The sequence below is a fragment of the Sinocyclocheilus anshuiensis genome, unplaced genomic scaffold, assembly GCF_001515605.1.
Source record: "Sinocyclocheilus anshuiensis isolate Anshui unplaced genomic scaffold, SAMN03320099.WGS_v1.1 scaffold510, whole genome shotgun sequence".
Classification (NCBI taxonomy): Eukaryota; Metazoa; Chordata; class Actinopteri; order Cypriniformes; family Cyprinidae; genus Sinocyclocheilus; species Sinocyclocheilus anshuiensis.
Genome location: NW_015542360.1, coordinates 783,498 through 794,724, shown reverse-complemented (window position 1 = coordinate 794,724; position 11,227 = coordinate 783,498). Strand labels below are relative to the sequence as shown.

Genomic DNA, 11,227 nt, shown 5'->3' with positions numbered 1-11,227 from the left:
ATATATATATATATATATAGTTTTTTTTTTTTAAAGTTGCTCTGCTGTTTTCCCCTCCAGATGAGCGGCTCCAGGCTAACAGATGGCAACGAGTGTCCAGGTGCTTCACCTCCTCCTGTTTCAGCCCGATTGATCCCGTATTCTGATTGTCCTCCTGAACCATCAGGGCACGCATGGCCCTCTGGGACGCCGAGGGAGGAAACTTCAGAGGCCTTTGACACACGATGAGGAGTTTGATGCTATTGGATTGAGGATCACTATTAAGAAATGTCATTCAGCCCCCGAAAGGAAGCTTCAGTCCTTCAGAAGGGTTGTGTTGATAAGCAGGTCATTCAGTGGGGCTTTCACAGTTTGTTTTGCATATAGTGAATGGGAAGGCAGTTTGTACATGATGTGTGTATGAATGGCTTGATGAATGGGCTGTGTGCTCAACGGACCGTCGTGAATGAGCGCGAGGGACCGACTCCTCTCACGAGACGAATGTTTAATCACTTAACACGCAGACCTCTGGCATTAGATTGTCTGCGCTGAAAACCCTCATTGTGGCTGATTGTAGGATTGCTGTGTAAGTTTCAGATCTGCCGGTGTGACTCACTCTCATAGACACGTAATTACAGGGACTAAAAACCAACCCACGCGCCTTTTGTGACGCCGCGTCCATCCATATAATAGTTAGCAGGGGGAACAATCAGTTATAACTGCATTCACTTGAACATGTATAGTATTTCCTGTTGAAACAAGAATTAGGGGCTGAATATAGTTGAAGGTCTCCAGTGAAGTCTTTATTTTTTGTATTTATATATATATATATATATATATGTACAAGTATTATTATTATTTTTCGTTCATTTTTATTTGTTTTAGTTGCTTTGGTACATCACTGTCTTGGTGACTATCTGATAATATTTTTTATTTGTATGTTTGTTTTACATATATATTTTATTTCAGTTAAAGTTTAAGTAACAACATTGTTATGTTTTTAGTTTTAGTTAAAACAGTTTGTAAAAACATCATTGTGTTTTACAGTTTGTAAAAATCACATTTACAGCAATGCACTCATAGTGGTTTTATTTGTTTAATAAGTTTACAAGACAAGAAATAAAAATAAATAAATAGAATTTCCAGTAATTTCTATTAATTAATTATTTCCCTGTATTGTGAGTTCAATGTATTATTGAAGAAGAAAAAAAATCAACTAAACTACACTAAATTAAATTCAATTAAATTCAATTTAAAAACTGGGTGGAGACTTGGTTCTGTCAATCGGCTGTTGATTGAATTTTGAAATGTGGGAATTGAACATGAATTTTGGATTGAACATCCAAAGGTAAAAAAAAGTGAAAAAATTAACATACATGGATGATTCGTTTGCAGTAAGACTTATAATATGCATTTACAAAATAGATATATTCATTTATTTTCATTCATGTATGCATGTAGTATGTATGTATTTTCCATCCCAACTTTGAAGTTATGTAAAATACTGTTTTGCCTAAAGGGTCATATCAAAGACAGCTTATTTAGCTGAAATCTAAACAGGAATGACTCATCTTTATTGAGAAAGTAGCTTTGGTGTTTATGAAATGTTTACTTGTCAAACATATTAAGAATTATTGCAAACACTGGAAATGAAAACGTTCTTCAAACATATTAAATAATTGGTTTGCCATATAAATCCCCCTTTCCTCTTTACTCCAGATTCGAACTGTGTGCTCTGCGTACCTGTTTAATCACATTAGCACACTGCAAAAATACACTCAACTCATTAACAGGTCACCAGAAAATAAATTAATAATCCACATTCATTGCCTTTGATCTTCTTTTTTGATCTTGAGAAATACAGCCTATTATACAAACCTTTAATTTTGCATTGAACCTCAAGCCAGACCTCGTCCTCATGGAGAATGACTTGTAATTGTGTATCCCATGATGCCTCTTGCCCTGGCCTTGGACAAATGAATGGCTGTGTGTGTGTAGTATTGAAGGCAAAAGGTCACTCAAATGTGAAGGACGTCAAGTAAATTACAATCACAGAACCATGTGACAGTTTTGCTATTTCATCAGGGGTGTCAATAGAAACGATCGCGTCTGACAATAAGGTGTTCGTCTACACTTGATTGTTTTTTTGTCATAAAAGTTGTATAATTAGGCCTAAAACATTGTGCAAATTCTGAATATGCATGTTTTTATATAAGATGAGTTTTCTTGTTTGCATCTTTCATCAGTAAGTTTACGTTTTTGGCAGCTCATTACTTAAACTGTCAGATTCGTTGAATATTAATTACAATATGGGCGGGGCTGCTTGTTTGCCTGGCCAATCTAAGATGAGGGGAGTGGTCATTATTTTTTGCAGTTCAATTCTGGTGGTACAGAAATTACACACTTCGCTTTTAAAATATAAGAGTATAGGCCAACAAGTTGGTAGACGTGCCTTTTTTAAGAAAAGACTTGCTAACTTGATAATGAAGGGCTGTTGTCACAAGTTGTTGTTAACTTAAAACAAATTCAAAGTTAACTGAAATAAAACTGAAATAGATATCAGATGAAAACCTTAAATTAAAATACTGAAACTGAAATAAACAAATGAAATACTTAAGCTACTAAAATAAAAAATGAAATAAATATATTGAGACACACACACACACACACACACACACACACACACACACACAAAAGCACATAAAACTTCAAATAAAACAAGCTAAAAGTAAAATGAAAACTGCAAACATAAAAATAAAACCTAATTCTAAATACTATATTATTAATACTATAACAACACTGCCAAGGGCAAATCCAGGCCAAGGTGTATAGGGAAAATAATCTATCATCTCAAGACGTTTATCGTGATGGAACCTGGATGTTTTGTTTGGCCTGCTAATAAGAGATGAACTTGCAATTTTCTCTTTCTCCATCTTTCTTATTACATTCAAAATATTTTACAGGCTTTCGCATTGCCTCTGGGGAAGGTCACAGTGGCCCTAAATAATTCTGAATAGCTATAGGCTAAAAATACACTCTAGTTTCTGTTTAATGGAGTGAGATGAATTTCACTTTCCTCTGAATTCAATTCCAATTTGATGTTGTTTTACCCCAAGCACATGGCACAGAGCATGTGCTTTTATTCCCATGCCAAGCCAACTGGTGTTCAGCTCCCACCACAGCCAAATGGCCATCACCATATAATTACCAGCTTCCGTTTCCAGCTGCTTTGTCTCCGGATTGTCTTTAATTGTTAGTAAATTGCAATTATTATTCCACTCGCTGGGTGTAGGAGGTTATCGTTGCATAATTACTCTTGTAAAGTATCCGTCTCAGGCCGTGGACAGTCCACATCAATAGAGGACACCAAACTTGTTTAGTTTTTTTGCGCAAGATGTCACGGATTGTCGCGTGTGGGCATCGGCGAGCTCCTTTGTGAGAGATGTAGACTGTGTTTAGGCTGTCATTACGCACACCCCCACCCGTTCGGGACTGAAAACCCCGCCTGTAAGAATTTGTTTGCGTTTGAGCAGCTGCTGCGAGGTGTAAGCTTTATTCATACACTGCTTTCATCTCTGGCGTCGTTGCATTTGGTGGCGTGATGGCAAAGCGCCATGGGCGGCACTCTCGGCCCAGGTTAGTAAGATAGAAAGGGCGGCTGATGTGTCAGCATGTTATTATAGCGGAGTTTGTTTATTATACACATGAATTTTGGCTATCACTATTGAGATTCAGCTGTACTAGTCTCAAGGGTCTTTTCCCCAGAAATGAAAATACACCGTCTGCACTGAGTGACACAACAGAGACTTGTTCAAACAAAAGTGGGATGTCTTATCTTAGACTGCTTATTTTAACATCCCACTGCGCGATGGCTTTTTAATTAGCTTTTGAGAGGATGCTAACCTTGTAAAAACGTAACGTCGATGTTGACAGAACAGGCAAATCTTCTAATGACTGTGTGTTGGTATTAAGACTGCATAATGAATGCAGAGAAAAGCTGATTCGAAGATTCCATTTTTAACGTAAGCATATTGACCTTTCATGACAGATGTAGCGTGAGATTAGTGATGGTATATGGGTCTGGTGAAGCATTTCAACGGCTATTAAAGGGAGAGTTCTTTGTTCTGTTGAACACTGAAAATATATTTTGAAGAATGTTGGAAACCAAAAATCTGCTGGTAGCCATCGACTTCCTTAATATGGAAAACATACTGTGGAAGTCAAAGGCTACCAGAAACGGTTTGGTTACCAGCATTCTTCAAAATATCTTGTGTTTAACAGAAGAAATAAATTCTTACGGGTTTGGAACGACATTAGGCTGAGTAAATAGTGACAAAATTGGCATTTTTGGGTGAACTGTCTCTTTAAACATGCCAAAAAATGTTTACTTTCTTCAGAAACAGAAGTTGCATCAGAAGAGTTCAGTAGTGACTGTACAATTTCATCACACATTCCAGATGATGTAATCGAGTCAGTCTCGAACTACTATTTTTTTTGTGGAAGTTGCTATGTAACAGAAGTGACGATGTGACATACATAAACATATTGTGATGTAAGTTTAATAAATTGTCAGAAAGGGGAAAATGCAATCTGAATAGGATGTAAATGCAAGCTTGCAGTCAATTTTAATAAAGGGGCAGAGTTTAAGTGGACAAAGTAATTGGAGAAGTCCAACATATGTCACCAGAGAGAAGTCTGCCGTTTCACTGGAAGATCAAGTTATAACATTTTGATTAAAAATTGCAAATGCAAAAGTATCTGTAAGATGCATCTTGAAAATAGACAGGGTGAATTTCTATTTCATGTTGACCTTAAACTTATATAGGCTAGTTTTATACTTATAAGCAATAAGTAATAAGCAATAAGTTTCATATCTCTGTCTAAAGTCTGATTCAATTATGTCAGTATTTTTTTGCTTTGAATCAAAATTTGGCAAGCTTCAACTCACAAATTAGATTTTGAAGAAAATTACTGTAAAGAAAATGAATATTGCTTGTCTTATATTACTGTTGGTGCCATTTTATGCAAGCAACATCGCACTGGAGGTCATAAAGCACACTGATTTTACCATAGTTAAGGGGCTTTGTGTCATGCCTAACCTTATCAACACCCCTTACCCATGATAAAATCACTGCAATATAATGGCCTTGAGTGGATTATTGCTTTAATAAAGCACACATTGTACCTTAGGGCTAAGTTTGAATTGCTTGTTTATTTGAGGTGTTAAGTTCAAACACTTTTACAGGTCTAAACTTCCTATTTAAAAAAAAAAAGACTGAATTGTTAATCATTGTCACAGCATTCACACTCAGCTAATAATGTTAATGTTGTTTCATTTCACGCATCTGAGAAAGAACAAAAGAGACTGGATTACGTTAATACAGTATTGTTTTTATTCATTTATATGGCATTGATGAATAAAACTAAAACAAGAGTTGCAATTATGCCAAGGCTGACAAACGAAACCTCATGTGAATCCAAAAACCAGACCTCGGATAATTCAAGCATCTGAACAGTTTTCGAACCATGTCCGGCTATCGTGGAATTATCGCGGTGAAGTGTGACAGTGTTTATCATAGTCACACTGTGTCGTATAGTGTGTGAAACGGTGGTTATGTGTTAGGCTTTGGAATGGGAAATATGGATATAATAGAACATATATATTTATGTATATATATTATACATAGCATGGTTCATAAATTTGAGAGCATCATTGTCCTTGACTTGGGTTCTGCCTTTGCCGATAGCCCTTTCCCAACGGTGGTTTATTTAGGGCCATCTATGAAGCATGACATAGGATACCTCGCTGAACCGCCCCCGAGATGTTTTGCATAGACGCCAAGTTAAATTCATGCAAATGAGTGTGGGAAAGACGTTTGAGAAGATCTAAACAAAACAAAAAATTACGCTAAAGAAAAAAAATGACAAACACGAGTCAAGGTTACACTACATCTACCAAGTGAATGAATCGTGTGAGTGGTCACATTACATTTTTAGGACTCTAGGTTTAGAAAAATAAGTGTGATTATTTATATTTAAAAAAAAACAAAAAGAAAAAAAAACAAACAAAAAGTCAGTCCACGTAATATACTCTGTGATCGAGCATAATGATTACTGTAGCTACACTTGAAGCATGTTTATGTGTAGGTCTGCTATATGTGTATATTTTAGTATTTTCAAACCAATATTGCTCTTCTGCAACACTGCCTATTTTTAACGCCATCGACAGAGACCTAGGTGTTAGCTATCTTCGCTAGTGTGAGGGGCCAAGTCAACATGCAGCATTAGTTTCCGACAAGGGCAGTCACCATGCATAGTAGTCATTTTATGCCATTAGAAATGGTGAAAGAAACCCCCTGAAATTATATTTTCCATATACTGCCATGGCTAGCCAAAGTTTTGAAATTAATTTGCTAGCTGTTTCGTATTTGGATATTTAATCACACCAGAATTCACCGTGGCACCATACACTTCCCATAGAAAGTAAAGAAACGTACTACTTAACTATTTTGTTCGTGGTTACTTAGACGTGTGTCTTTTTCAGGATGTATGCAACCATGATCAATGGAAGAAATTAAAAAAAATTACAGAAAACAGTTACAGAAAACAAACATTGACTGTAGAAGAAACACTCCGCACAATAAATAAAATAAATAACATTTCAGAACGAATGCGAACACAAAATGTAACACAAAAGCAAGGTTTAGATCTGTTGTCATTTTTAAAAACATTTCCTTTTTTTTCATATTTTGTTTTAATACATCATTTAAAGATTTCTAAAAAAAATCAGGAAGTTGTATACAGAAGCATTCACAGACATCATTGTATAAAAGCTGATACATAAGAGATTAGCATCAGTCAACAGTGTTCTACGTTATAAACTCTTTGCGGGAATATTTCGTTATTATCAATAAATAAGAGCAGACAATAAACGTGTGAAAAGATTTCGGGGGAAAAGGGAGATTAGGAATAGTCTATGGCTTTAGCGGCTACCTCAGCCAAAAAAAAGTAATAATTAAAATGTATGCCATTATTTTCCTACAGTTATTTCAGGACAAGCTACTAAACCAAAAAGAAAATAAGTTGGTACTGTCTGTTTCTACACCGCTACATCAGGCTAGAAGAGAAGAACCCTCAAAGTATTCCTCTCTCGGAAACAAAGGAGGTACTCAGTAGTTCCTCTTCAGTAGGGCGAAAACTTCTGTCGCTCTGGTTTCTTAATGCCGTTGGCGGAGGAGATCTTGGCGGTGTAGGAGGCCAAGGTGCCGTGGGTGGGGGCAGCGGCGGCGGCGGCAGCAGCTGTGGCAGCAGGGGCCGAGAGTGTCAGGAAGGGGACGGATTTGATTCCCAGGAGGCTGGAGAGGGGAAGGGTATAGGGGGCGCCCAAGATTGGAGCATGGGGCAGGCCGCCCATCGCTGCCAGGGCTGCGGCAGAGGACGATGCATGGGGAGCACTCTGGGTGAAGCTCATGTTGAGGTCTACAGGGGTCGACATGGAGGAGGACTGGGCAGTGGATTTGGCGGTCTCTAAACTGTACGAGGGAGGGAAGGAAGGAGGTGGAGGAGAGGAGGGTGGAGGGACAAGGGAGGGGAGCCGGATGGAGAAGGGTTAGAAGGTTAAATAAAAGACATGTTAAACAAAAATTGAGAGAAATAAAAAAAGAATCAAAATCAGAAACAAAAAATCATAAGAGAGGTGTGTTTTGCTGGTGGTTGCAACAGATTATTTGAGGGGGGACCTTGGCACTCATGGGAAAGGAGCTGTTTAATTCAGGGTGATGGCTTGGGTAGGGGCTTTGGGAAAAGAAACAAAATGATTTCAATTTCAGTAGCATTTCCTTTATCTTTTATAAAGTCGTCAAAAAGATGCATTTGCACTGAGTACCATCTTGACAAATGCATGTAATCAAATGTGCTCTGCCATTAACGTATATTTCGAGGGCGCATAACTGATTTCTCAGGACATTATCAAGTATGGGGTGTGTTCAATATGCAGAACGCTCTGATGCAATCTGTCTCGGAGGAAGTATTCTTCGAGAGTGACAATGATTGGGGGTGACGTCTCCAGACTTCATCCAGGACATGAACAATCATGTTTGATTTTTAATGGCTTGATGGAGCTGACTCATTAAGGAAGTATTCTGACGCTAGAGTGCCTTCGGTTGCTCTGGGATCGGCGTGTGTTGCCGTCACTTGTCCAAAACCAAACTGATATGAATTCAACTGATGGGAAACCACTAAAATCAATAATATTAAGACAGGAACAAAACAACAAAAGCTTTCCCAAAATCAACATAGTAATTTTTCCATGCAGGATGCCTGAGTAACATATTTCAAATAAAATAATGAGGGGCTTCTCAGAGTGAGTTTGACATTCTGCACCGGTCTGCTTGTTGAACACACCTGAGACAAGCATAAATATTTCATTCAGGACCCAATTATTGCTCTCGTCAACCTGCTGAGTCATAATATGCTAGAAGAATTAATATATTATTTTGCACACGACACTGCATCTGATAGAAATCTTAATTTCTTTTCTAGCTAGTACAGAAATGCGGGAATAAATAAAGAAGCCACTCATTTGGAGAATGAATTTACTCATTCTCTCACTCATTCACTCATTTAGAAGAATTTTTATAAGCCTGGGTAAAGAACAAAACTATTAATTTTGTTACATTAGCAAATTAAATTTAGCCCCAGCACTGATGGAGAAGTCTTCGCTGAGGAACTGAGCTGTCAGGAATTTACTGCTTTCTTGCCTGACACAACATTTGATCAAATTGCAACCACATAGATCTCGTGGGAGAAAATTACAGTCTGTCTATGAGGCAGCCAAAATACTCTGCCTTTAAGCTCTAACAAGCTTCTGGCTTGAAACTTGGCCAATGAATCCCTCAGCCTGGCGTCTTCCTACCACATCTCCTTGCTTTGTAGTTGTGCAATGCTTTTGCTCAAGACTGCTTCTTTTGGCCAGCAAACTATGGACTGAAAAGACCCCTGATTGCAAATTCCAGAGGTTTTGTCAGGGTCTCCTACTTCAGGGTGCTCTACAGCATTATGGTGTAAATTATGCCACATAAACACATGGAGTGGTCAAGTTCAAACACCCTGGTTCTGTTATGATGGAATGGCTTCCAGTGCTTACCAGGATGTGATTAGATACTGGGCCAAGTTGATGCTGATTGGGGAGCCTGTGATGGTGACGTGTCGGTCACTAGTGCTGTCCAGTTGACTGCCGATCTTGATCTGAGCCCCTGACACCTGGCGGATCTCGTTGATTTTTGTACCCTGTCTGCCGATTATTGAACCAATCAGCTGTGGGGAAATAAAAGACCAATCAGTTTAATAAATATTATATATAAACAGCTATTCATTGGCACTATTTCCCTCTAAGACAGGGGTGTCTAATCCAGCCTCTGGAGGGCCAAAGTCCATACATTTCCTTACACCTGCCTGGAGGTTTCTAGAAATCCTGAAGACCTTGACTAGCTGGTTCAAGTGTGTTTAATTTGGGTTGGAGTTAAACTCAGCAGGACAGTGGTCCTCAGGGACCAGGATAGGACACCAATGGTCATGGTACATATTGCAACATAAACATTATGAGAGCCTAGCCAGTTTAAAGAAAACTAAAACTGTGTCGCTCAGATTCCACATCAGGATCATTTTCCTGGAGCTTGGTCAACTGCAATCCAGAAATGCATAAACATGGCATACACTTGGTCCTACTGCCCAAGTGACTATTGATTTCAGGGACAGTATTTGCACTCTCATGCCTGTATCTAATGCGTTCCTTGACAAACACTTCAATCTCTCTTTGTGTGCATGTCATCATGGTTGACTTTGAGGTGCTGGTTTGCTGTGTTTGTTCATCTGGGCCTAAAATGACTGTGTCTGTGCATGGCATTGTCTCTGTAACAAGCATCTGCTAATAGTTCTGCAGATCCAGATGGTCAGTTTACACCAACAGCAGGTGGTGAACTAATTCATCCTACTGTGGCAGCATCAAGTTTTTTTTTTTAATATTTGAGGCAATCCAACACAGCCAAAACCTACTGTATGATCCAGATTACTGTACCTTCTGTGGAAGGTGTCCACAAGGAAGTGGACCAAGGGAGTTGGGTGACCTCAAGGCTTGGTGTCAAGCTCAGACAATGATAAAGCGGAGTGACCCCAACTGGGATGAGTTAACGGTTTGTCATTCAAATGACTGACAGCTTGTATTTTGTCCACCCTGCATCCCAGCCCCCAACCCTCACTTTGAGTGTGAGTTGGATTATGTGAGCAAGAATTGCTCCACAAAGCATTCCTTTCCTCACGAGTCATATGAACATCAAAGCTCCTGATTCGTCACACCGCTCTCCCTGGTGCCCAGGGGCTATTAATGGCTCAGCTGATTGTGGCTAAGTGCTTATAGCCAACCGCCAGGTCTCACTGCCACCCTGATGTAGAGGATTCTAGCATGTCCTCTGCACTGCACCACATATTTGCCCACTGATATCCTACATTTTTTGAACTCTTTGAATTATCCATCCTCCAGCAACATATCAATAAAACAAAGTATCGACACACACACACCCTCCTCCAACTGTCAAATTTACCAGTTCCAAACAAATACTTATGTTTTATTGATTTCTTTGTATCTATTGAAATCAAGGTGCATGCTTGGGGTCAAATCTGTCCGATGCGAGAGACAGGTATGTATACCCTAGTCAAGCTGAAGACAGGTCTATTTTAGGTGAATCTACTTCTTAGGTCGTAGTTTTGAAAGTATGGGGAGCATGAACACGTTTCCTGCCAGCTAAAACTGGTATCACTGATGGTCGTGTCCACCTCTCACAGGGCAGTCTCCGCATCCACTGCTGCGCTCTAGAGCACTGATCTGATCCCAATCTAATTGCGACGTGTTTCTACCGATTTAGAGGGATGGTTCACCATGGAGAAACTGCTCCTCTATAGAGCGAAACCTGATTGCGAATGATAAACAACTTAGTCTGCCAAGCGTTTGATGTCTGTTTGATGTCGCCTTGCCTTGGAATTGCATCGCTGTGAGGGAATTTAAATAATACATGCTTTCCATTGCCTTGTTTATGGCTTTACGCAGGAATATGAATGTACAAGCATGCTAAATTAGCCCTTGATTGGAGAAATTGGTGAAGTTTCTTTGAAGTTTACTATGTACGTTGAGGTTTAGAAATGAGGTCTAGCACCTAATGAATGCATTCAGGAAGTCTAGATTTATTTGAAGCTG

General features: G+C 39.0%; 1 protein-coding gene across 1 annotated transcript in view; it reads right to left on the bottom strand.

Moving 5' to 3' along the window:
- Window positions 1-6,757: 6,757 nt before the first annotated feature.
- The window catches only part of LOC107691880 (poly(rC)-binding protein 4-like), a 67,517-nt gene continuing 63,047 nt past the window's right edge, over window positions 6,758-11,227 (bottom strand). Inside the window, exons 13-14 of the mRNA XM_016490709.1 lie at window positions 9,125-9,294; window positions 6,758-7,511 (exon numbers count right to left, since the gene is read on the bottom strand). Of these exons, the coding sequence (XP_016346195.1) occupies window positions 7,163-7,511; window positions 9,125-9,294 (519 nt within the window). The 3' untranslated portion in view covers window positions 6,758-7,162. The remainder of the gene's footprint in view (window positions 7,512-9,124; window positions 9,295-11,227) is intronic.